The sequence below is a fragment of the Ranitomeya variabilis genome, chromosome 6 (genome assembly GCF_051348905.1).
Source record: "Ranitomeya variabilis isolate aRanVar5 chromosome 6, aRanVar5.hap1, whole genome shotgun sequence".
NCBI classification, from domain to species: Eukaryota; Metazoa; Chordata; class Amphibia; order Anura; family Dendrobatidae; genus Ranitomeya; species Ranitomeya variabilis.
The window spans coordinates 141195789-141223738 of NC_135237.1; the positions used below are offsets into that span (position 1 = coordinate 141195789).

Below are 27950 nucleotides of genomic sequence, written 5' to 3' on the forward strand. Positions count from 1 at the left end.
AGCAAGCAGCTAAAAAGCCGCAACACGGCCATTTTATTCTAGACTGCAAAGCGAGCAAGTTTAGGCTTTTGCAGGCCTCGTCTCCAGGCGCCACTCGTCAGTCCGTGTCCCGGCATCCCTGCTCCGCTCCTGACCATCTATAGTCCTTGTGCCCGCGCAGTGTCCGGCCCGCGCTCTCCACATCAGCACTGCTCCGCTCTTCATCGCCGCTCCGGCCGCCGCCAGCCTTTTCCTCTGCACTCCGTGCACGTAATAATATCGCATGTCCTCTATCCAGAACCTCAACTCCTTCGGTGAGTAGTTCACGGCGACGGAGCTGCGGCCCGGGCTGTAGGCCCGGGAAAGAAGCTTCTGTCTCCCCACTCGGGCCGGGCGGCGCCGTTATCGCGGCTTCACCTCATACCATCTTTGTCTCCAACTACAAAATGGCGACATGTTGTGTCAGAGGAGACGCCGAGATGTCGCCTCTTATCTGCTAGGCAATGGCTAGGGGGTCTACAGGCCGGAGGACCACCCATCCTTCTGGCTGCTGCACAGGGCGCCGTGGGAGTCCTGTGTGGGGAGGAAAGTGACACCTGTCATTTTCTGTACAGGGAGGGTCAGGTGCGGGGAGGGGTAGGTGCCGAGAGGCTGGGGCAGGTGCGGGGAGGGGTAGGTGCCGAGAGGCTGGGGCAGGTGCGGGGAGGGGTAGGTGCCGAGAGGCTGGGGCAGGTGCGGGGAGGGGTAGGTGCCGAGAGGCTGGGGCAGGTGCGGGGAGGGGTAGGTGCCGAGAGGCTGGGGCAGGTGCGGGGAGGGGTAGGTGCCGAGAGGCTGGGGCAGGTGCGGGGAGGGGTAGGTGCCGAGAGGCTGGGGCAGGTGCGGGGAGGGGTAGGTGCTGAGGGGCAGGTGCTGGGAGGGGCTTTGAAGTGCGGGGCAGGTGGAGTTTGCATAAACTGAACCAACTCGAGACACCTAAAATTGATATAATTACTTGGGTACAGTAGTACAATGCAGGATGCACTGTAAGGATATCTGCACACGTTGTGGATTCCATTGCAGATTTTTCCGCAGCATCTGCAGGTAAATGACCTGCGGGTTTCACCTGCGGTTTCCTATAATGGAATAGGTGTAAAACGCTGTGGATTCCGCACAAAAAACTGACATGCTGCAGAAAATAAGCCGCTGCGTTTCTGCATGGAATTTTCTGCAGCATGTGCACAGCGGATTTGGTTTTCCATAGGTTTACATGGTACTGCACACCGCATGGAAAACTGCTGCGGATCCACAGGGCCAATTCCGCAACATGTGCACATACCCTAAATGTTTCCATAACTTGAGAAAAGCATTATCTGTTCTACTCCAGATCTAAGGATCTGGGTTCTTATTTGAGATTAATCTGTGCTGCGCTATATGTACTTGCTCAGTAGTGACCAGTGCTGTTGGGTTGGAGTCAGTGACTTGGCTTACTGACTTCACAGCCCTGGCAGAGAGGCTGGGGTAGTTATAGAGGGATGTGTATACTGCCTGGAGCTGATACAATCACAAGATGCAGCCATCTCTGGCCACTGTACAAGTCGTCGGTACAGGCTCCGTGGATCCTGTTATGATGATTTTGGGCCAATGCGATCAGAAGTTTTGTTTGATCACTGGCCAATGATTCATGGTGATCAGTCTGTCATGGCTTAAAGGGAACCTGTCGCCCTTCCCCCCCCCCCCCCCCCCAGGTGTTTTTAACTAAAAGCCACTTTGTGTAGCACTAATGCTGCGTTCTGTTAAGGTGGCTCTTTTAGCTCTGGTCCCTGCCAAGCTGCAATAATCGCTTTTATAATGTGCCCCTCATACCTCAAATTTGTCAAGGGAGTAGGTCTTTCCCCCTGAGAGAGACGCACCACAGCCGTCACTCAGGGCTGTCGAAGTTCGAAGGGCAACTGCGCATGCCTAAAAACTTAACAGCGCAGGTGCCGGGAACGCTAATGAAGGAAGAGGAGGCGGCGCACGGAGGCCCTGAGTGACGGCTGTGGTGCGTCTGTTAGGGGGGGAAAGACCTGCCCCACTGACAAATTCGAGGTATGGGGGGCACATTATGAAAGCGATTATTGCAGCGTTGGCAGGGACCAAAACTAAAAGCCACCTTGACAGAATGCAGCATAAGTGCTGCACGAGGTGGCTCTTTTAGTTAAAATGCCTGGGGGGGGGTGGCAAGCCCTTTAAAGGGAACCTTCCACCTACTTATATTTAAAGTAAACCCTAATGGGACCGGGGTATGTACTTAAAGGGAACCTGTCACCCTCAAAATGGAAGGTGAGCTAAGCCCACCAGCATCAGGGGCTTATCTACAGCATTCTGCAATGCTGCAGATAATCCCCCCCCCGATGTATCCTGAAAGATGAGAAAGAGGTTGATTACTCACCCAGGGGCAGTCCTGCTGCGGTCCGGTCTGATGGGTGTCGCGGTCCGGGGCCTCCCATCTTCTTGCAATGACATCTTCTTGTCTTCACGCTCCGGCGCAAGCGTACTTTGTCTGCCCTGTCAGATTCCCTGCGCACTGCAGTACTTTGCTCTGCCTTATTCAGGGCAGAACTCCTGCATGATGCTTGACAGACTGAATGACGTAGGGACGTGTCATCCCCATGAATGGAGGGGCTTGACAAGGACCAGCGACACCCCCGGAACAGACCGCAGGTAAGTATAATAAGCTTTTATTGGCTTGTGGTTCAGGTTGGGGGCAGATATACAGCATTATATAAAGCTGAGTATCAGCCCTGAAAAGTGATTGTATCTCATGTTGGTCAAACCTGGTGACTGGTTCACTTTAATATGCAATCCTGCGTTCCTGGATCAGTGTATGCTTATTGGGTGCATGTGAGTGTAAAATTTTTTTTTTTGTTCTTGTGCTCTTATGGGATTATCAAAGGGGTGGTCTGAAGGGAAAAGCAATCTTCCTCCTAAATCCTTATCTGCTTGGTGCCATAATCTAAACTACTTACTAGTGATGAGCAAGTATACTCATTGCTCGGGTGGTCTGAGTGTTAGTGCTCAGATTTAGTTTTCATTGCCTCAGCTGCATGATTTACAGCTGATAGCTTGAATACATGTGGGGATTCCCTGGCAACCCCCACATGTAGTCAGGCTGCCTAGCGTAAATCATGCAGCTATGTCAACAAAAACTAAATCTCCGAGCAGTTGCAAATACAAACAGTCGGAGACCACCTGAGCATGCTCAGGGAAAACCTGAGCAACGAGTACTCGCTCATCACTACTATTTACCAAATCTATTTGTTAAATGTCCTGTCTTTGTGTGGTGTGGCAACAGGAATCGTGCAATTCTGCTGGGTAGACGGGCTGTTCAGTGGTCTGATGCTGTAGGACAATGATCTGACTCCATATCAGGCTGGTGCGGTAGTATTTGGTGGTGCAGGGACTCTGCTGTCTTTGACAGGCTGGAGCCCCTGCACTTCCACTGCCTTAATGCGGTGGCCTCCATGAAAATGGCCACCCACGGTGGTGCATGTGCAGATTGAGGTCTCTGGAAACCCCAACACCCTCCCCAGGTAAGCTGAATTTGGACTGTAAGACGGACCCCCATTTGACACATAATAATTTTTGTTCCCTATCTTCATTTGAAAATTTGGTGTCTTATAGTCCAAAAATATGGTAACTTTATTCTCCCCAGCAGCATTCTGTTTCAGTTATGGGCAGAGCTGTTTAGTCACCACCTGGAGTATATAGAGCGGCGGCTGTAAACATGCCTGGAAATATCCCCAGGCGCTGGTTGTCACCACATTAGCCGAATCTACGCCCCCAGCCCTGACGGGCCCTGCCTCTGCATTGGAAATATTTCAGTTGCAAATCTTTATTCATTACATAGTGGTATGTAAGTGCAAATACATAAAAATGATTAACCCCTTCATGACAGATGGAGGCCATTTTGTTTGTTTTTTGCTCCCCTTCCCAGAGCCACAAAATTTTTTTTTTATATATTGTTTTCCGCCAATATGGCAGTGAGCTCTTGTTGTGTTTTTTTTTTTTTTTTTGTGGGACTAGTTGTACTTTTGAATGACTCGATTGGTTTTACCATATCGTGTACTGGAAAACAGAAAAAATTCTAAGTGCGGTGAAATTGCCAAAGTGCAATTCCACAACTTTCTCTTTGGCTACGCCGTTTACAGATTAATTTTTCTGTAGTTGGATCGGGAAATTCTGAACATGGCAATACCAAATTTGTTTTTTTTTTTTTTTTTTTTTTTTTTTTTGTTTGTTTGGCATGTTTCAATAGTCTCCATGGGAGACTAGAAACTGCCATAACCCGATTTGGCTCTGCTACATAAAGGCGGTGATCAAATCGCCTGTATGTAGCAGAATTCCTGACTTGCTATGAGCGCTAACCACCAGGCTGCACTCATAGCAATCCAGCAGTGACAACCATAGAGGTCTGCTGGAGACCTATGGTTGTCATGCCAACTCATCAGTGACCTGGGGTCACTGATGGGCAGGATTTCTGGGCACACTTTCTGGAAGCCTGCATTAAATGCCGCTGTCAAACTCTAAAAGGTTAACAGCTGCAGGTGGATCGATTCCACCCACAACAGTTAGAGGCACATGTCAGATGATAAAACAGCTGACATATGTCAGGAAAGACGTGGGCTCAGCGCTGGAGCCCACATCAAAGGAGACAAACAATCGCAGTGCATGTTGTGAAGGGGTTAATGTAAACCAAAATATCCTGTGGAGGTCTGGATTTGGAATGACCAAGATCAAAGTAGAAAACTACAGGCTGGCCCAACTTCAGTGGAAATGCCTCAAGACAAGAAAATGATCAGTAGTGTCCTCCATGTCTGTATGACCTCCCTACAACACTTGGGCATGCTCCTAATTATGTGGTGGATGTTCTGAGGGATTTCCTCCCAGTCATGAATTAAAGCATCAGTAGACTCCTGGACAATCTGTGGTGCAACATCCACTTTGGTGGATGGAATGAGACGTGATGTCCCAGATGTTCTCTACTGGATTCTGGTCTGGAGGCCAGTCCATAGCATCAATGTGTTAATCATGCAGGAACTGCTGACACGCTTAAAGGGAACCTGTCACCCCCAAAATCGAAGATGTGCTAAGCCCACCAGCATCATGGGCTTATCTACAGCATTCTGTAATGCTGTAGATAAGTGGTGTGAATTCTGCTCTTGGGCTCCCTCCGGTGGTTGTTGGTGGTAGTGCAGTTGTCTTGGGGTTGTAATCCGGGCAGGTGTTTCTGCTGATTGCAGCTCTATTAGGTATTTAGGTGTGCAGGATCCATGAGTCTGTGCCAGTTGTCCATTGTACTTGGAGGGATTGCATCTCTCTGGCTCCTCATGCCTTGCTGCCAAATTCAGATAAGACAAGTGTCTGTTTTTTTGTCTCTGTGCACACATGCAGTGGGTCATTCCATGTCAAGTGAACCAATGATTTTTACCACTATATTTTTAATTCTTTTGAGATTTTATTTGGTAATAGTGTGTCAGAGAATGCAAAATGCGAAGAAAAAAAAATTCTAGAATTTTTTTTTTTATTTTTTATTGATTTTCAAAGTTCGGAAAAAGTGTGAATTTCGGTGTTGCCTGCCTTTACATTTCTCCCCATAACTCAGGCTAGAAAAGAGATAGAGAAACAAAATAAACACCATTCTACTCAGAACAGTACAGGCTTTCACCAGATATGTCACAAGGGTATCTTTGATAATTTACGTATGCGAACGCAGGCGCAAAACTTTAAAACGCATTTCCGAAAAAAACGTTTAATTTAAAAATTTCAAAAACTGCACATGTCCCTGCTATGCTCCTATTCACATCTGTACCAAAATACAAGATGGGATCATTATGGGATCATATTTTAAAAAATAAAACTATTACATTGTCAGTTCAAAAATCTTGATTTCAGATCTGTTCAGCCTGTGGTCTAACAGTGTGGGGTCTATATTTACCAAATAATCCATGATTGCTAGATATTACTGTATTATTTTATTATGTTACCACATAGAAGCAGGAGAGGACAGAGGAGAAAGCTTTGTTAGGGCTGAGGATGACCAGGGGTAGAAGGTGACTGCAGAGCAGGTGACAGGCCGGCAGCTCGGGCCTCCACAGACCGTATCCACACCAAATCTTATCACCCAGGCAACTCCTCAAATGGAGGGAGAAAAATATTCTTAACATCCAGTTCATGTATTGTACAAACCAGGACTACGAAGAGGAGGAGAGTTTGTTATATTGGTTACAGGAAGCAGAACCCATCACAGGGGACTCAGCAATACCGGACTGTCATCCCATGTAGTGGAAATAAAGACAGTGACGTCCATGACGTGGTAGAAGGCGGCACAAGATCAGCAATGGATGGCACAACTGGCTATGTGACCTGTGAATATGATCGGCGCTGGCGGCTACTGGACTCTCCAAAGATTGTGAAAATGAAGACGTAGAAGTGACTTTTCTGCACCTTCCGGTCCAGCGCCGTCCTTTGTGTATCCAAGAAAATCAGACATTGTAAAAGTGAACAAAAATCAGATATAACTCAGGTGGAGCCAAGCACCATGACAGCCGCACATACTCCGACACAGAAGGAGACGGCCATTGCTAGGGAGCGCTTATGGGCAAGATGACATTTCATCCACTAGAAGGGACACATGATAGAAGGCCAGTGTAAAAACCTACTATTAATTGTTTGATTAGTTCATATTTTATAGTACGAGGATTTAACTACTGGACTATTCTTCTTAAACACTTCAGAAATGACATGTTTAGTGATATAGTAGAAAAAAAATTGTTCCATGTATAAATAGGTGGTAGAAATATTGGTTCTTTGAATCTTGTTTTTAACATATAATTAGGACGAGACTGTATTTAGAAAATCACACTTGAGGATGTGATCACCTTTTATCTTTTGGCTTGTTCAATGAATTCAGGTTGAAAATGCTGAGCAAGTTGTTATGATGATTAAGATGTATTTATTCTGGCACTTTGGTATTTGTTTTTTTTTGTGTTTCTTTATGGTTACATATAAATGTTGAATGCAGTAAGTTGTAATTTGAAAAGAAAAAGGGAAGAAACTCACACAAACATAAAATCAGATGATTCAAGGCTTAAAAAAAAAATACAAATGTGATAGATCCCAAGTTGAATCCCTGTACAAATATAAACAAGGACACAAGTAACACACACGCATGTTTTCACAATTTTAAAACATACGTTTTTTTCAGAATTGCGCATCAAAATTTTTAATTTGATTTCTCCAAAACAAAATATAAAGAAACATAGTCTTGTGACATATCAAATGAAAGCCAGTACCGTTCTGAGAAAAATGATGCCTCTCCCACCTCTATATCTTAATTCTAGCCCGAGATATGATAAAAAATGTAAAGCCATACCAGGCCAAAATCCATGCTTTTTCAAAACTTTAAAAATCTGTAAAAAATTAACTGATGAAGAAAAAAAATTTAAACTTTTAATTTGTAATTAACTAAAGTTGTACTTCATAAAAACAAAAAATAAAAAAGATCTAAAGACGTAAGGTAAAAAAAATATTCATATTTGGATCACTTGATATGGAATGACCCAGTGTGCTTTGCAATTCAGTGCAATTTATTGTGTTTTTGTCCAGCTTAGACTTTTGTTTGGATTTTTCAGTCATGCTGGATTCTTAGGAGATGCAGATATACTTTCTATGTCTTTAGTTAGATGTGGAATATTTGTATTATCTGCTGTGGATATTTTTAGGATTTTAATACTGACCGCTTAGAATTCTGTCCTATCCTTTTCTATTTAGCTAGAAGTGCCTCTTTTGCTAAATCCTGTTTTTCTGCCTGCGTGTCCTTCCTCTTATACTCAGTCAGTATTTGTGGGGGGCTGCCTATCCTTTGGGGTTCTGCTCTGAGGCAAGATAGAATTTCCATCTATAGGGGTATTTAGTCCTCCGGCTGTGTCGAGATGTCTAGGACGTGTTGGGTACATCCCACGGCTACTTCTAGTTGCGGTGTTAGTTTAGGGTTTGCGGTCAGTACAGGTTCCACCTCTCCTGAGAGTCTATCATGCGGCTCCAAGGTTACCAGATCATAACAGTACAACTGGCCAACAATGAGTTAAATGCATTTCAGAAGAAGGGAAGAAAGAGCCATTTTTATTTTTTTTTCTGTAGCCTGCTCTCTTTTCTTCCCTCTTTTTCCTCTGGGTGACTGAGGAGTCTTGTGCTAGCATGGATGTTCAGGGATTAGTTTCTCGTGTAGACCAGCTTGCTGCTAGGGTACAGGGTATTTCTGATTATATTACTCAGACTCCGCTTTTAGAGCCTAGGATTCCTACTCCTGATTTGTTTTTTGGGGACAGGTCCAAATTTTTGAGTTTTAAAAACAACTGTAAGCTGTTTTTTGCTCTGAAGCCTCGTTCCTCTGGTGATCCCATTCAGCAGATTAAAATTGTCATATCTCTGCTGCGTGGCGACCCTCAGGATTGGGCATTTTCCCTGGAATCTGGGAATCCAGCCTTGCTTAATGTAGATGCATTTTTTCAGGCTCTAGGATTATTATATGATGAACCAAATTCTGTGGATCAAGCGGAGAAGACCTTTTTGGCCCTGTCTCAGGGTCAAGAAGCGGCAGAATTGTATTGTCAGAAATTTAGAAAATGGTCTGTGCTGACTAAATGGAATGAGGATGCTTTGGCGGCAAATTTCAGAAAGGGTCTTTCTGAATCTGTTAAAGATGTTGTGGTGGGGTTTCCCACGCCTGTTGGTCTGAGTGATTCTATGTCTCTGGCCATTCAGATTGATCGGCGCTTGCGGGAGCGCAGAACTGTGCGCGCTGTGGCGTTGTCCTCAGAGCAAATGCCTGAGCCTATGCAGTGTGATAGGATTCTGTCTAGAACGGAACAACAAGGATTCAGACGTCAGAATAGGTTGTGTTTTTATTGTGGCGATGCTTCTCATGTCATTTCCGTCTGCCCAAAGCGTACAAAGAGAATCGCTAGTTCGGTTAGGGTACTGTCTCACAGTGGCACTTTGGTCGCTACGACGGCACGATCCGTGACGCTCCAGTGTCGCTCCATTATCGCTCCAGCGTCGTAGACTGCGGTCACACTTTGCAATGCACGGCGCTGGAGCGATAATTTCATGACGTATTTGTGATGTAGAAGCCGTTGGTTACTGTGCGCACATCGTATACAACCTTTGTTACACGATGCGATCATGCCACCACAGCGGGACACTTGACGACGAAAGTAAGTTTTAAACGATCTGCTACGACGTACGATTCTCAGCGGGGTCCCTGATCGCAGTAGTGTCAGACACAGCGAGATCGTAACTATCGCTGGAACGTCACAGATCGTGCCGTCGTAGCGACCAAAGTGCCACTGTGAGACAGTACCCTTACCATCGGAACTGTACAACCTAAATTTCTGTTCTGTGACCTTGATCTGCTCATTGTCGTCATTTTCTGTCATGGCGTTTGTGGATTCAGGCGCCGCTTTGAACTTAATGGACTTTGAATTTGCCAGGCGTTGTGGTTTCCCCTTGCAGTCTTTGCAGAACCCTATTCCTTTAAGGGGCATTGATGCTACACCTTTGGCTAAAAATAAACCCCAGTTTTGGACACAGGTGACCATGTGCATGGCACCAGCCCATCAGGAAGATTGTCGTTTTCTGGTGTTGCATAATTTGCATGATGCTATTGTGCTGGGTTTTCCATGGTTGCAGATACATAATCCTGTGCTGGATTGGAAGTCTGTCTGTGACTAGTTGGGGTTGTCAGGGGGTTCATAATGACGTTCCTGTGATGTCAATCTCCTCTTCCTCCTCTTCTGAAGTTCCAGAGTTTGTCTGATTTTCAGGATGTATTCGATGAGCCCAAGTCCAGTTCCCTTCCACCGCATAGGGACTGTGATTGTGCTATTGACTTGATTCCAGGCAGTAAGTTTCCTAAGGGCCGACTTTTCAACCTGTCTGTGCCGGAACATACCGCCATGCGGAGTTATGTTAAGGAGTCTTTGGAGAAAGGCCATATTCGGCCATCTTCTTCACCGTTGGGAGCGGGATTTTTTTTTTGTTGCTAAGAAGGATGGCTCCTTGAGACCCTGTATTGATTATCGCCTCTTGAATAAGATCACGGTCAAGTTTCAATACCCTTTACCTTTGCTTTCTGATTTGTTTGCCAGGATTAAGGGGGCTAGTTGGTTTACTAAAATTGACCTTCGGGGGGCATATAATCTTGTTTGTATTAAGCAGGGTGACGAATGGAAAACTGCGTTTAATACGCCCGAAGGCCATTTTGAATACCTTGTGATGCCATTCGGGCTCTCTAATGCTCCATCTGTTTTTCAGTCCTTCATGCATGATATCTTCCGGAATTATCTTGATAAATTCATGATTGTATATTTGGATGACATCTTAATTTTTTCCGATGATTGGGAGTCTCATGTGAAACGGGTCAGGATGGTATTTCAGATCCTTCGTGATAATGCTTTGTTTGTGAAGGGGTCTAAGTGTCTCTTTGGAGTGCAGAAGGTTTCTTTTTGGGGCTTCATTTTTTCTCCTTCATCTATAGAGATGGATCCGGTTAAGGTTCAGGCCATTCATGATTGGATTCAGCCCACATCCGTGAAGAGCCTTCAGAAATTTTTGGGCTTTGCTACTTTTTATCGCTAACTTCTCCAGTGTGGTTAAACCCCTGATCGATTTGACGAAGAAAGGCGCTGATGTAACGAATTGGTCATCTGTGGCTGTCTCTGCCTTTCAGGAGCTTAAATGCCGATTTACTTCTGCCCCGGTGTTGCGTCAGCCAGATGTTTCTCTTCCGTTTCAGGTTGAGGTTGACGCTTCTGAGATTGGGGCAGGGGCCGTTTTGTCTCAGAGGAATTCTGATGGTTCCTTGATGAAACCATGTGCCTTCTTTTCCCGTAAGTTTTCGCCTGCTGAACGCAATTATGATGTCGGCAATCGGGAGTTGTTGGCTATGAAGTGGGCGTTTGAGGAATGGCGACATTGGCTTGAGGGAGCCAAGCACCGTATTGTGGTCTTGACCGATCATAAAAATCTGATTTACCTCGAATCTGCCAAGCGGCTGAATCCTAGACAGGCTCGATGGTCCCTGTTTTTCTCCCGTTTTGATTTCGTGGTTTCGTATCTTCCGGGTTCTAAGAATATTAAGGCTGATGCCCTCTCTAGGAGTTTTTTGCCTGATTCTCCTGAGGTACTCGAGCCGGTCGGCATTCTGAAGGAAGGGGTGGTCCTTTCTGCCATTTCCCCTGATTTGCAACGGGTTCTGCAGGAATTTCAGGCTGACAAACCTGACCGCTGTCCAGTGGGGAAACTTTGTTCCTGATAGATGGACTAGTAGAGTGATTTCTGAGGTTCATTGTTCTGTGTTGGCTGGCCATCCTGGTATTTTTGGTTCCAGAGATTTGGTTGGTAGGTCCTTTTGGTGGCCTCCTTTGTCGCGTGATGTGCATTCTTTTGTGCAGTCCTGTGGTACTTGTGCGTGGGCCAAGCCTTGTTGTTACCGCGCTAGTGGGTTGCTTTTGCCGGTCCCTGAGAGGCCCTGGACGCATATTTCTATGGATTTTATTTCAGATCTTCCAGTTTCCCGGAGGATGTCGGTTATTTGGGTGGTTTGGGACCAGTTTTCTAAGATGGTTCATTTGGTGCCTTTGCCTAAATTGCCTTCCTCTTCAGAGTTGGTTCCGTTGTTTTTTCAGCATGTGGTTCGTTTGCATGGTATTCCGGAGAATATTGTGTCCGACAGAGGTTCCCAGTTTGTTTCTAGGTTTTGGCGGGCCTTTTGTGCTAGGCTGGGCATTGATTTGTCTTTTTCTTCCGCATTTCATCCTCAGACAAATGGCCAGACCGAGCGAACTAATCAGACTTCGGAGACTTATTTGAGATGCTTTGTGTGCTGATCAGGATGATTGGGTGGCTTTCTTGCCAATGGCCGAGTTTGCCCTTAATAATCGGGCTAGTTCGGCTACCTTGGTTTCGCCCTTTTGTAATTTTGGTTTTCATCCTCGTTTTTCTTCTGGGCAGGTTGAGCCTTCTGACTGTCCTGGTGTGGATTCTGTGGTTGACAGGTTGCAGCAGATTTGGGCTCATGTGGTGGACAATTTGGTGTTGTCTCAGGAAGAGGCTCAGCGTTTTGCTAACAGTCGTCGGTGTGTTGGTTCCCGGCTTCGGGTTGGGGATTTGGTCTGGTTGTCTTCCTGTCATGTTCCTAAGTTTAAGCCTCGGTTTATTGGTCCTTATAGGATTTCTGAGATTATCAATCCGGTGTCTTTTCGTTTGGCCCTTCCGGCCTCTTTTGCCATCCATAATGTTTTCCATAGATCTTTATTGCGGAAATATGTGGTGCCCGTTGTTCCCTCGGTTGATCCTCCTGCTCCTGTGTTGGTTGATGGGGAGTTGGAGTATGTGGTTGAGAAGATTTTGTATTCTCGCTTTTCGAGGCGGAGGCTTCAGTACCTTGTCAAATGGAAGGGTTATGGCCAGGAGGATAATTCTTGGGTTTTTGCCTCTGATGTCCATGCTGCTTATTTGGTCTGTGCCTTTCATCTGGCTCGTCCTGATTGGCCTGGGGGCTCTGGTGAGGGTTCGGTGACCCCTCTTCAAGGGGGGGGTACTGTTGTGAATTCTGCTCTTGGGCTCCCTCCGTTGGTTGGTGGTAGTGCAGTTGTCTTGGGGTTGTAATCCGGACAGGTGTTTCTGCTGATTGCAGCTCTATTAGGTATTTAGGTGTGCAGGATCCATGAGTCTGTGCCAGTTGTCCATTGTACTTGGAGGGATTGCATCTCTCTCTCTGGCTCCTCATGCCTTGCTGCCAAATTCAGATAAGACAAGTGTCTGTTTTTTTGTCTCTGTGCACACATGCAGTGTGCTTTGCAATTCAGTGCAATTTATTGTGTTTTTGTCCAGCTTAGACTTTTGTTTGGATTTTTCAGTCACGCTGGATTCTCAGGAGATGCAGATATACTTTCTATGTCTTTAGTTAGATGTGGAATATTTGTATTATCTGCTGTGGATGTTTTTAGGATTTTAATACTGACCGCTTAGAATTCTGTCCTATCCTTTTCTATTTAGCTAGAAGTGCCTCTTTTGCTAAATCCTGTTTTTCTGCCTGCGTGTGTCCTTCCTCTTATACTCACAGTCAATATTTGTGGGGGGCTGCCTATCCTTTGGGGTTCTGCTCTGAGGCAAGATAGAATTCCAATTTCCATCTATAGGGGTATTTAGTCCTCCGGCTGTGTCGAGATGTCTAGGACGTGTTGGGTACATCCCACGGCTACTTCTAGTTGCAGTGTTAGTTTAGGGTTTGCGGTCAGTACAGGTTCCACCTCTCCTGAGAGTCTCTCATGCGGCTCCAAGGTTACTAGATCATAACAGATAAGCCCCCGATGTATCCTGAAAGATGAGGAAAAAGAGGTTAGATTATACTCACCCAGGCGCGGTCCGGTACGATGGACGTCGCAGTCCGGGGCCTCCCATCTTCTTACGATGACATCCTCTTCTGGTATTCACGCTGCGCCTCTGGCGCAGGCATACTGTCTGCCCTGTTGAGGGCAGTGCGCAGGCGCCGGGAAAGGTCAGAGGCCTGGCACCTGCGCACTGCAGTACTTTGCTCTGCCTCAACAGGGCAGACAAAGTACGCCTGTGCCGAAGCCGCAGCGTGAAGACACGAGGATGTCATCCTATGAAGATAGGAGGCCCCCGGACCGCGACTCGGATCTGACCGCCCACCCAGGTGAGTATAACCTAACCTTTCAGGATACATTGGGGCTTATCGACAGCATTCCAGAATGCTGTCGATAAGCCCCTGATGCCGGTGGGCTCAGCTCATCTTCGATTTTGGGGGTGACAGGTTCCCTTTAAGGCACATGAGGCCTTGCATTACCATGCATCAGAAGGAACCTGGGGCTAAGTGCACCTGCATATGGTCTCATAATGGGTCTGAGGATCTCATGACAGTAAGGGTACCGTCACACAGTACCATTTTAATCGCTACGACGGCACGATCCGTGACGTCGCAGCGATCGTATGAATATCGCTCCAGCGTCGTAGACTGCGGTCACACGTTGCAATCACGGTGCTGGAGCGATGCCGAAGTCCCCGGTAACCAGGGTAAACATCGGGTAACTAAGCGCAGGGCCGCGCTTAGTAACCCGATGTTTACCCTGGTTACCAGCGTAAACTTAAAAAAAACAAACAGTACATACTTACATTCTGGTGTCTGTCCCCGGCGTTCTGCTTCTCTCCACTGTGTAAGCGCCATAGCCGGAAAGCACAGCGGTGACGTCAGACGTCACCGCTGTGCTCGCTTTCCGGCCGGCGCTCACACTGCAGAGACGCCGAGACGCCGGAGGACAGACACCGGAATGTGAGTATGTACTGTTTTTTTTTTTTTTTACTTTTACGCTGGTAACCAGGGTAAACATCGGGTTACTAAGCGCGGCCCTGCGCTTAGTTACCCGATGTTTACCCTGGTTACAAGCGAACACATCGCTGGATCGCTGTCACACACAACGATCCAGCGATGTCAGCGGGTGATCAAGCGACGAAAGAAAGTTCCATACGATCTGCTACGACGTACGATTCTCAGCAGGATCCCTGATCGCTGCTGCGTGTCAGACACTGCGATATCGTAACGATATCGCTAGAACGTCACAAGTCGTAGCGATCAAAATGGTACTGTGTGACGGTACCCTAAGTAATGGCAGTCTGATTACCTCTAGCTAGCACATGGAGAGCTGTGTGGAAATTCCTCAAGATAAGGAAATGATGATCAGTAGTGTGGCCTCCATGTGGCTGTAAGACCTTCTTACAATGCCTGGGCATGCACCTGATGAGGTGGTGGATGTTCTCCTGAAGGATCTCCTTACAGACCTGGATTAAGGAATCTGTCAACTCCTGGACAATCGGTGGTGCAACACGGCGATCGTGGATTTATTATAGCGCCATTTATTCCATGGCACTTTACATGTGAGGAGGAGTATACATAAAAACAAGTACAATAATCGTGAACAATACAAGTCACAACTGGTACAGGAGGAGAGGACCCTGCCCGCAAGGGCTCCCAATCTAAAAGGGGTGGGTGAGGATAGAGCTTGTCGTGCAGTGGAGAGAACGAGACATGATCTGCTTGATTGGATTCAGGTCTAGGGAACAGGCAGGCCTGTTCATAGCATCAATGCCTTCATCATGCAGGAACTGCTGATGCTTCAGCCACATGAGGCCTAGCATTGTCATGTTTAAGAAGGAACCCAGGGCCCGCTGCATCTTCATATGGTCTCACAATGCTTGAGTATTTCAGTCCAGGTATCTAATGGCAGTCGGTGTACTTCTTGCTTGCACATGGAGGGCTGTGCGGCCCTCCAAAGGAATGCCTCTGCACACCATTGCTGACCTTTTGCCAAACCAGTCATCCCGAGGATGTTACAGGTAGCTGAATGTTTTCTCCATGGAATTTCCAGATTTTCACATGTGCTCAGTGTGAACCTGCTTTCATCTATGAAGAGCACAGGGTGCCAATGTCTAATCTGCCAATCTTGGTGTTCTCTGACAAATGCTAATCAGCCTGCATGGTGTTGGGCTGTAAGCATAACACCCATTTGTGGATGTCAGGCCTTCATACCACCCTTATTGAGTCTGTTTTTGACAGAATGAGCAGATACATGGACACCAGTGGTCTACTGGAGATCATTTTTGCAGGGCTCTGGCACTGCTTCTCCTGTTTCTCCTTGCACAAAGGAGGTAGCGGTCCTGCTGCTGGGTTGTTGCCCTCCTACAGTGCCCTCTACGTCACCTGGTGTCTACTCCATGCTCTGGACACTGACACAGCTACCGGCAGGGCTGTGGAGTTGGTAAGCCAAACCTCCAACTCCTCAATTTCACACTCCTTCAAACATTGCTCATTTTTAAGTGATACATATACTGTAGTAAAAATGGTAACATTAGGCATGTAATCACTATTATAATAATCAAGCTATTTAGATGGAACATAAAATATATTGGAATGAAACTTTAGAACACAAATGTTAAAATATTGTAAACTTGCAATACACTGCAGTTGGGGGGGCAGTTTTCATCAAACATACTGAATAATTGTGCAGCGTATGAATGTGTTCTGAGAAATGGTATTGCTTCCATCAAATCATGCTTCATAGATGACCTCAAATCTGATCTAATTATTTTAAGGCTAGAAAACAACCTCTATACTAGGGTTGGTGGCAAAGCGGTAACCGCATGGGCAACATTTCTAACCATTTCAGGGTATAAAGGAATTGGCTTATGCAGTCAGTTTTGATGAACAGTTGAACTCTTCTATTTCTGAGGGCAAGTGAGATTTTGTTGAAATATGGACCAGTTGTTGGCTTTGAGTGGAATCTTTCTCCCTTCAGCAATACTGTGCCTGATCCATGTCCAAATACTCTTCAAAATTGAACTCCTCATCTGATGCGACTGAAGATATGGTAGCACTGGCAAGACCTTGCTCTAGGTAGTCCTGTAGCCACTCATCATAACTGCTACTTCAGTCAGAGCTTTTCCTTATGAGCTTTTGATCATCCAGCAATTTATGATGACTTGGGTCCACAAATGGCTGGCAGAAGAATTTTATTTTGTAATGGTAGTCTCTCAGTTTGACTGAAGTAGCAATGCAATCTGATTAAACCTGCTCTTTGGGACAAGCAAAACAGCAAGTTCTTCCACATAATTATGAAAATGCCAGGAGTTAAATCCTCGGTGTATGTATGGTTACCTGAGAGTTGGCTATGTCTACAAAAGGTTTCAGCTCAAGCAATCACTAAGGCTAGGTTCACATTTGCGGTTGAGTCCGCAGCATATCGTCCAACTGCAAACGCATGATAACGCAGCGTTTTTTAGTTGCATCAGCTTACATGGTGGCAAACGCGTTTGTTCCTTTTTTTGTTTGCGCATTTATGTGTATGCATTTGATATTTCCAGGAGGGCGTCTCAATGGGCATGTCTAAATCCGTTCCTGGACATGCGCAGTCCAAAGTATGCAAACGCATGGTATGCATAGACATGCTTTCCCATAGACAGTAATGTGTTTTCTATTTTGTTTTATTTTTAAATGCACTCATCCACCTGCACATATTTGACAGAAATTTGCTGCCTCAAATTCCAACATGGTGCTTTAGCTGCGCCCCGCCACACACCACTAAAAAACACATGCATAAGCAAACACCTGCGTCTACGATGTTAAAGATAGGAAATCGAGACGTATGCGTCAAACGCTGCAGACACAACCGCAAATGTGAAAGCGGCCTAAATCATGAAATAGGTGCTACCCCACCAAGTGGCTTGATCCACAATTGCCTCTTTTCCAGCATGTCTCCAAGATGGAAACAATTTTAGGGGTTCTGGCAGCAATAGCCAATTTTCTCACTTTGCCAGAGTTCCAGCATGTCACTCTTGCAGACTGAAGGCTTTGAAGCGGCTTCAACAAGATCTAGTTGTAAAGTATCTTTTTGCTGTTCTTCTATAGTAATATGGAAGGACTGTGGAATTCCATCTCAAACATACTAAAGCTGAAGTTTTCTTCTAGCTGCTATTCATCTTCATTATTCTCATTAATCAGTTGAAAGGGAATCTGTCATCCCAAAATTCACCTATAAGCTAAGGCCCCCAATGTAAACTGAAAGAAGAAAAACAAAGTTAGATTATACTCACCCATGGGTGGGTCCGGACCGATGGGAGTCTGGGTCCAGCGCCTCCATCTTTATACGATGTACTTTTCTTCCTGCCGCGGCTCCTGCGCAGGCGTACTTACCTGCCCTGTTGAGGGTAGAGCAAAGTACTGCCGTGCGCAGGTGTCGAAAGGTCAGAGGCCTGATGCCTGCGCACTGCAGTACTTTGCTCTGCCCTCAACAGGGCAGAAAAAGTACGCCTGCACAGGAGCTGCAGCAAGAAGCAAAGAGGACGTCCTCATATGAAGATGGGAGGCGCTGGACCTGGACTGCCCCTGGGTGAGTATAATTTAATTTGTTTTTCTTCTTTCAGGTTACTTCGGGGGGGCTTATCTACAGCATTACAGAATGCTGCAGATAAGCCCCTGATGCTGGTGGCCTTAGCTTATAAGCGGATTTTGGGGTGACAGATTCCATTTAATTGTACTTGTGTTTGAAGCATTGTCAGTTGCAGTATGTAACAGACTCCCTATGGGAGGTGGAGCCGCATATTCATCACTGTAATGAGCGGGACCACGTAACTGCTCACACAGAACAAGCTGTCGGCGCTGGAGTATTTCTCTGCAAGCGGGCGGGGGGTGGGGAGGGATGGGACGCGGGAGGTTACCCCAAACTTTATTTTAAACAAAAAAAAAAAACTTGATCTTTCATCCCTTCTCTCTTGCAAGCGCTGCTTTCAGCCGAGCAGGAAAGAAGGGATGAATGCCGGTTTCAGCACCACACGCAGGGGACAGCGCTTAACTGTAGCTCTGTTTCTCCTGCAGCGGTACGTGCACACTGTTCTCAATGTGCACATGTGCGGGACGCTTTGCAGACCGTGCTGACGGAGAAAGGTGGACATGGCTGTGTTTTGCACACGGACACCTGGTCCGTGAAAACACGCAGGCATGTGCATAGACCCATTCATTTGAATGGGTCTACGTGTCAGTGTCTCTGGTACGTGAGAACTCACTACACGTATCGGAGCCACTGACATGTGAAACCGGCCTTAGAGGCGATGCTCAAATAAACCGCTGCGTTTCTGTGCAGAATTTTCCGCAGCATGTGCACAGCGGATTTGGTTTTCCATGACTTACATGGTACTGTACACCGCATGGAAAACTGCTGCGGATGCGCAGGGCCAAATCTGCAACGTGTGCGTACTTTTATCACTGCCTGAGTATGCACTGATTTTTGAGCTCACATTATTTGTCTTAACCCCTTTCTGCCAGCTGACGGAATAGTACATCAGCTGGCAGAACCCTCGCTTAGAGGTGGGCTCTGGCGGGGAGCCCACCTCAAAGTCGCAACATGTCAGCTGTTTTGTACAGCTGACATGTGTGCGCAATGAGCGGAATCGTGATATGCCCATTAACTAGTTAAATGCCGCTGTCAAACGCTGACACCGGCATTTAACTAGCGCTCCTGGCCACGCGGCCGAAAGTGCTCGCACTGCTGACCCCGTCACATGATTGGGGGTCATTGGTGCATTGCCATAACAACCAGAGGTCTCCTTAAGACCTCTATGGTTGATGGCCGATTGCTTTGAGCGCCACCCTGTGGTCGGCGTTCAAAGCAACCCTGCATTTCTGCTACATAGAGGTAATCTGTGCTTCACCTCTATGTAGAAGAGGAGACCGGGTTGTGCATGCTTCTAGCCTCCTATCCTATTTGAAGCATGCCAAAATTAAGTGTTTAAAAATATTTAAAAAATATAAGTTCAAATCACCCCCCTTTCGCCCCATGCAAAATAAAACCATAAAATAATCAAACCTACACACTTGGTATCGCTGCGTTCAGAATCGCCCGATCTATCAATAAAAACAAAGGATTAACCTGATCGCTAAATGGCGTAGCGAGAAATCAAACCGCCAAAATTACTTTTTTTTTTTTTGGTCGCAGCAACATTGCTTTAAAATGCAATAACGGGCAATCAAAAGAACATACCTGCACAAAAATAGTATCAATAAAAACGTCAGCTCGGCACGCAAAAAATAAGCCCTCACCTGACCCCAGGTCACGAAAATTGGAGACGCTACTGTTATCGGAATATTGCGCACATTTTTTTTTTTTTCTAGCCAACTTTGGAATGGAGAATCATAATGGCAGGTTAGTTTTAGCATTTAGTGAACCTAGCAAAAAAGCCAAACAAGTGAGACTGCACTTTTTTTGCAATTTCACCGCACTTGGAATTTTTTTTTTTCCCCGTTTTCTGTTACACGACATGATAAAACCAATATAATCGTTCAAAAGTACAACTCGTCCCGCAAAAAATAAGCCCTCACATGGCCATATTAACGGAAAAATAAAAAAGTAATGGCTCTGGAAATAAGGGAAGCAAAAAACGAAAAAAGCTCTGGGGTGAAGGTATTAATCTTGCCAACACAATACTTATCTTGAGTTAATGTGAAATACTCAATGTTGCTGACTCCATAGGAAGCTTCTTATGCATTTTGTAATGACAGCATTTTGTCCTATAAAAAGGTATCTTGTAATTTGTGCTAGAATAGGGAATTGTCCTCTAACTTTAGATAGAAAGAAAGAGAAATCAAACTCTGCATAAATCAATAGTACAGATGACAAATAAGTTTAATGTTATTAAATAGCTTTACTCTAAACTTTCAGTCTCAGGTGTTTCTGAGTACAGCTAAGGCTACGTTCACATTTGCGTTGCATCGGGCGCAGGTTTGGCGATGCATGCGTCATGCGCCCCTATATTTAACATGGGGGCGCATGGACATGCGTTGTCTAGCGTTTTGTGACGCAAGCGTCAGGGCGCAGAGGACGCTGCATGATGCAGTTTTTTTGCGCCGAAAATCATGCCAAAATTGGACGCATGCGTCACAAAGCTGCGTTGTGCATGCGTTTTGCACTGTGGCGCCGACGCTGCGCCCAACAACGCAAATGTGAACGTAGCCTTAGTAGATTTTTCACATCATGATGTTTCAGTCTATGAAGGGGGGGAGGAGCAAGTGTTCTGAATTAGTTTCTTTCTGGGGTATAACTGCTACCAGAGCTAATAACAGGAAGCACATCAGATCAATTAACATCTCCAAACAGGAGCTCAGAGGAAAAGCAAACTAAAACATGAAGCATACAGAGAAAACATACCCATCCTGTCCTAAGCGCCTTCCTCTCCCCTCTGCCTCAGCCCCCCCCCCCCCCCCCCCTGCTGTCCGATCGCAACCACCCCATACTTACCTAGTCCCGGTGTCCTCGGTCTTCTCGCATGGGCGCTGCCATCTTGGAAAATGATTTGGAAATGAATCCGGCAGATTCGTTCCCTGTACATTTTGATCGCTGTGATGGGTTCTATCACAGCGATCAAAATAAAAAATAGTAAATACCCCCCCCCCCCTTATCACCCCCATAGGTAGGGACAATAATAAAGTACAGAAAATATATTTATTTTTTTTCCGTTAGGGCTGCACTTAGGGCTAGAATTAGGCTATGTGCGGATTTGGCTGCGGATCCGCAGCGGATTGGTCGCCGCGGATTCATAGCAGTTTTCCATGACGTTTACAGTACCATGTAAACCTATGGAAAACCAAATCCGCTGTACCCATGGTGCGGAAAATACAGCGCGGAAACGCTGCGTTGTATTTTCCGCAGCATGTCAATTCTTTGTGCGGATTCCGCAGCGTTTTACATCTGCTCCATAATAGGAATCCGCAGGTGAAATCCACACAAAAAACACTGGAAATCCGTGGTAAATCCGTAGGTAAAGCGCAGTGCGTTTTTACCTGCAGATCTTTCAAAAACTGTGCCAAAAAATCCGCACACAAATCCGCAACGTGGGCACGTAGCCTTAGGGTTAGGGTTGGAATTAGGGCTAAGACTAGGGTTAGGGGTGTGTTGGGGTGTGTTGGGGTTAGTGTTGGAGTTAGAATTGAGGGGTTTCCACTGTTTAGGCACATCAGGGGTCTCCAAACGCAACATGGTGCCACCATTGATTCCAGCCAATCTTGCGTTGAAAAAGTCAAATGGTGCTCTCTCCCTTCTGAGCCCGGACGTGTGCCCAAACAGTGGTTTACCCCCACATATGGGGTACCAGCGTACTTTGGGGGTCAAATTTCTCCTGTTGCCCTTGGGAAAATGAGAAATTCTGGGCTAAATTATTTTTGAGGAAAGAAAACATTTATTATTTTCACGGCTCTGCGTTCTAAACTTCTGTGAAGCACTTGGGGGTTCAAAGTGCTCACCACACATGATAAGTTCCTTCAGGGGTCTAGTTTCCAAAATTGGGTCACTTGTGGGGGGTTTCTACTGTTTAGGCACGTCAGGGGCCCTGCAAACGCAACGTGACGCCCGTGGAGCATTCCATCAAAGTCTGCATTTCAAAACGTCACTACTTCACTTCAGAACCCCGACGTGTGCCCAAACAGTGGTTTACCCCCACATATGGGGTATCAGCGTACTCAGGACAAACTGGACGACAACATTTGGTGTCCAATTTCTCCTGTTACCCTTGGGAAATAACAAAATTGTTCCTAAAAGATCATTTTTGTGACTAAAAAGTTAATGTTCATTTTTTTTCCTTCCATGTTGCTTCTGCTGCTGTGAAACACCTGAAGGGTTAATAAACTTCTTGAATATGGTTTTGAGCACCTTGAGGGGTGCAGTTTTTAGAATGGTGTCACTTTGGGGTATTTTCAGCCATATAGAACCCTGAAACTGACTTCAAATGTGAGGTGGTCCCTAAAAAAAATGGTTTTGTAAATTTTGTTGTAAAAATGAGAAATCGCTGGTCAAATTTTAACCCTTAACATCCTAGCAAAAAAAAATTGTTTCCAAAATTGTGCTGATGTAAATTTGACATGTGGGTAATGATGTTTATTGACTTTTTTTTGTGTCACAACTCTCTGGTTTAACAGAATAAAAATTCAAAATGTGAAAATTGCAAAATTTTAGCCAAATTTCCGCTTTTTTCACAAATAAACGCAGAAATTATCGACCTAAATTTACCACTAACATGAAGCCCAATATGTCACGAAAAAACAAACTCAGAATCGCTAGGATCCGTTGAATCGTTGCTGAGTTATTACCTCATAAAGGGACACTGGTCAGAATTGCAAAAAATGGCCAGGTCATTAAAGGGAACCTGTCACCTGAATTTGGCAGGACCAGTTTTGGGTCATATGGGCGGGGTTTTCGGGTGTTTGATTCACCCTTTCCTTACCCGCTGGCTGCATGCTGGCTGCAATATTGGATTGAAGTTCATTCTCTGTCCTCCGGAGTACACGCCTTGGCAAGGCAATATTGCCTTACGCAGGCATGTACGCCGGAGGACAGAGAATGAACTTCAATCCAATATTGCAGCCAGCGGGTAAGGAAAGGGTGAACCAAACACCCGAAAACCCCGCCCATATGACCCAAAACTGGTCTCGCCAAATTCAGGTGACAGGTTCACTTTAAGGTCAAAATAGGCTGGGTCATGAAGGGGTTAATCCTGTTGAGTGCAGGGCTGCAGGAATTCTTTCAGTTCTTTGCTCTGATCCGTAGAGGAGCTTTACTACTGAGCATGTACATGAACTGCAGCACAAATTCATCTCAACTAAAAGCAGAGATCCTTCGTTCAGGAATAAAACAGACATTTATAGGATTTTACAGCTTTCGCAAATTCTCATGAGAAAATATTCAACACTTACTACATTTAAATACTGTGCACAATTTATGGTATATTTTAGGAGTCGGTCCATTTTTATACCGACTCAACCAAAACGAACTGACTCCAACTCTATGGCACTTGAAACAATGAGTTCTATAACCACCGATATGCCAAACTACAGCCTCAGTAGCGCACATCAAGCCTTCAGTGCTTCATTGATTAAAAAAAATAAATAACCGTTAGTCTTAAAACTGGAAATTATAGAAAGACCAAAAATCTGGTATTGCCATAATCATGGAGACCTTTTATTTTTACAAGTAGTGCTGTAAAAATGAGTGCTTGTTCCACCCCTAAAAGTGACTTTAAAAAGAGAAAATTCATCTTTCCTCGTTCTGCATCAACAGAATAAGGGTATGTGCACACGCTGCGGATCCGCAGTGGATTTGACCCTGCGGATCCGCAGCAGTTTTCCATATGGTGTACAGTACAATGTAACCCTATGGAAAACAAAATCCGCAGTGCACACGATGCAGAAAAATCCACGCGGATTCTCTGCGGAAAAAAAGGAGCATGTCACTTCTTTCTGCGGATTTCAACTTGCACCAATAGGAAAGTGCAGTTGAAAACCCGCAGAAGAAACCGCACAAAAATCCGCAGTGAAAACCGCAGCGGTTTTGCACTGCGGATTTTGCAAATCCACTGCGGAAAAATCCGCATCAGAATCCGCATCGTGTGCACATGGCCTAATAATTATGGCTCTTAGAAGGTCATGGTTTTTTTGTGTGTGTTTAAACTGTCTTAAATTTTATTATTTTTTTATTTTTTTTCAGACCCCTTTGCTGATGCAACTAAGGGTGACGACTTACTCCCGGCAGGGACTGAAGATTATATCCATATAAGAATTCAACAACGAAACGGCAGAAAGACTCTGACCACTGTACAGGGTATTGCAGATGATTACGACAAAAAGAAACTTGTAAAAGCCTTTAAGAAGGTACCGTATATACTCGAGTATAAGCCGACCCCCCCCTAATGTTGCCACAAAAAACTGGGAAAACTTATTGACTCGCGTATAAGCCTAGGGTGGAAAATGCAGCAGCTACCGGTGAAATTCAAAAATAAAAATAGATGCTCCATACCGTTCATTATTGCCCCATAGCTGTACCATAGAAAGCTGTGCCATTGCTGCTGCTGCAATAAAAAAAAATGACACTCGCCTCTCTTGCTTGCAGCTCCTCAGCGTCCCGTCCCGGCGTCTCTCTGCACTGACTGTTCAGGCAGAGGGTGGCGCGCACACTATATGCGTCATCGCACCCTCTGACCTGCACAGTCAGTGCGGAGAGATGCCGGGAAGATGGAGCGGCACCCGGCGTGTGGAACGCGGACAGGTGAATATGTAATACTTACCTGCTCCCGGCATCCCGCTCCTTCCCCCGGACAGCTGGTCTTCAGGTGCCGCAGCCTCTTCCTCTATCAGCGGTCACCATTACCGCTCATTAGAGAAATGAATATGCAGCTCCACCCCTATGGGAGTGGAGTCCATATTCATTTCTCCAATGAGCGGTCCCACGTGACCGCTGAACAGGGTAAGAGCTGCGGCACCCGGAGATCGTGGGACTGCAGGGACAGCGCCAGGAGCCCCGGAAGCAGGTAAGTATGCCTCAGCGCCCTCACCCGCCGACCCTGCCGCCAACCGTGACTCGAGTATAAGCCGACAGGGGCACTTTCAGCCCAAAAATTTGGGCTGAAAATCTCGGCTTATACTCGAGTATATACGGTAAATGTTTCACTTAGAAAGTCAAAACTATAAAATGGCAATGTTTCTGGAAGGTGGCTAGTAATGGTACTGATATAGTTCAGCAGACACTAATAAAGTGCAGATTGCTGTGAAATGAAGTGGCCCTTTTGTTACAGCCTTTATTTTTCCTCTACCTTGTAGAAATTTGCCTGTAATGGTACTGTGATTGAACATCCAGAGTACGGTGAAGTCATTCAACTTCAGGGTGACCAAAGGAAAAACATCTGTCAATTTCTTATGGAGGTAAGCAGTCCTGGCTGGCTTATCAAGGACTGAGTTGGTCATACTGTCAAACCTTGGAAAGGTTCTTTTCATTCCCTTAATACCCCTTACAAATCAAGTCATGACTTCAACTACTGCAGCAAGTCTCTTCTTTAAATATATTGCTTGCTCACACTATTCTACTAGTTTAAACTTCATGCCATCTGTGTCCTTTATACATTGTCCCTTATCTGACTACCAGACTAGCAAATGTGGCATAGAGCTAGTCATCCTGTTTGCAGGAAGTCAATGTATCAAATACATTCTAGCTTCTCACTCCTGCACTTTTCACAAAGCAGTGCCTTTCCTGCCCCTGTCTCACTTGTTGTAAAGTTATAAAACAGGCTAAAGTAATACTTTGCTGCCCATAGCAACCAATCATAGAGCAGCTTTTATTTGTATTCTGCTCTGAAAAGCTGCACAGTATGCTGTTTGCAAAGTCTGTTTCTTAAATCTGATGATGTATTTCTACTTTTCTAGAAAAGCCTTTCTGGTGCAGAGGGGTAATAATAATAAAAATAATAAAAATAACTGCTGCAGTTCTAGTGGAATACAAAGCTACTGGTCAGGAAACTCAAAGCAAATGACTTACGCAATGAGAAGTTATTCTTCGTACTTAGGACTTGTCTCAGATTCATAAAGACCAGCACTGTTGATGAAATTCTTGATGAGGATTGTTTTAAGTCAAACAACCATTAAGAGATCCGTGCCTCCTTATGAATCCAGTGTCTGAAAAGCACTGTACACAGCGCCATGAATCTTTCTTCAAACACTGGGGTAAAATTCTTGGTGTAAGGTATACCACAGCTGGTCATTAATGAGGAGTTGTGGTGTCAATGACCCTGCTTAATACATCTTGATGGCGCTAGGCAAAATTGGTGTGAAGATACCAGGTCACAACTTTTGGACAACCTTAAGTTCAGCCAAAAATTGCCTTTTTGCCAGAGGAAGACGTCTTGTGGCTTAGTGTGATATTTGACAGGAAATCATTATCAAATGATATCTTTTCTGGTATTGTGACAATTATCTGTTACTGAAAACCAAACCGTATTGTAAAACTGTCTATGAGATCAGTGGGGTGTCTTAACACCTGTCACCCTCATAAACCACTTGATGTGAATTTGCTATGCGCAACACTAATTCACTTGTAATTTGTTTTTCTGCAGATTGGCATTGTTAAGGAAGAACAGCTGAAGGTCCATGGTTTCTGAGATGTGAATTATATCATCATTCTCCTGCCAAGGCTGGCACACTCAAAAAAATGAATATTTGCAGTAGAAGGACTTTTAAAATGTCTGAGCATTCAACTCTAGGTCCTTTTGTGCATGATTATCAAAAGTGTGTAAAGAGTAGGCTAGTAACACATAAAAAAATAGCTGTGAGATGGTAGGTTGGAATAAAAGGTTTTAGCACATTTCCAATGGAAATGTTTTAGTGATCTGTCAACTTTTTTTCCACTTGATTTGATGTTTTTGTTGTATTAAAACATGTTTGTTGCTGCCTACATTGGTTTTCATTCTCATTTCTGGTCACACTGCACACTTTACAATGGACAAAACCTACAAGAAACAAACTGAGCTAATGACCTTCTGTAACTAAGTTAAAAGCAAGTGCATTTAAATAACTTGGGGTTCTTGTTAATACTGTTTTTGATTTAAAAAAAGGCATAAAAGCCATCCCAGCACTTTACATAATTTACAATAAACTTCTACTAGTTGTCAGTACAGTGGAGGTGACTAATTGGCCTGACTTAGATTGCAGTGTCAGTTTATAACATAAGTCAAACCACTTTTCCGTATGTGGGCGCATTTGGCAGAAATGTTGATCTGCAAAAAGTGCTCTTGTGGGGAGAAGGGTGGAATTTGGAAGGAGGGGGATAAGAGATGTTTACTATAAATATTTGTTGTGCCTTTTTTCGATGGCCAAAACAAGCCTTTATTTCCTATAAGGGTGTCATACATGTAGTGGTGATCTGCATGGCAGTGTCACACATGGTTTTACTGTTTATTAAGTTTCTCAGCTACAAGCCTTGTATGGGACAACACATGGATGATGTGTGGCAACACTACCGGTTTATGGGCACCATCAGGAAGTCTAATTAAATGCGATCTGCAGATGGATGAATGAGAACTGCTGTATGATTAAGAGAAATGCTACATGTATCCTGGCTCACAAGTTGCAGTGTCAAAAAATGACAAGAGAATCAAAGGAAACAGGCCAGTATTTGAGGATAGAGCATCAACAGTATTGAGGCACTGAAGATGATCACATCTTACTTGCAGATTACAAATATAAAACAATTACATTTTCCAAGACCGATTTGGGCACTCGGAATTTCAATTGGGCTAAATATCACTTTCTATAGTAATGTGTAATCTGCTCACCAAAAATTCAGACTAAGCTACCCAAATCTCGCACTTCAAACTAGTCTAACAATGGCCAAGGACTCAATCACAAGTCTAAAGATGGCAAAAATTTCCAACTATGTATGATAAAAGGGAAGATGCCGAGATTCGGAGGCTGTTGATGCAAAGACCTCTTACTATTAAAACCTTTCGGTAACTTAATTTCTCCTGGGGGGGGAGCTAAGGGTTTTGGTGGTGTCCTGGTAAAAATCCTA

General features: G+C 45.1%; 1 protein-coding gene across 1 annotated transcript; it reads left to right on the forward strand.

Moving 5' to 3' along the window:
* EIF1B (eukaryotic translation initiation factor 1B) lies at positions 1–26834 on the forward strand. Its single transcript, XM_077269066.1, has 4 exons — positions 1–293; positions 24102–24265; positions 25211–25312; positions 26497–26834. Exons 1-4 carry the CDS (start codon positions 263–265, stop codon positions 26539–26541), a joined length of 342 nt encoding a protein of 113 aa, XP_077125181.1. The 5' UTR covers positions 1–262; the 3' UTR covers positions 26542–26834.
* Positions 26835–27950: the final 1116 nt, after the last annotated feature.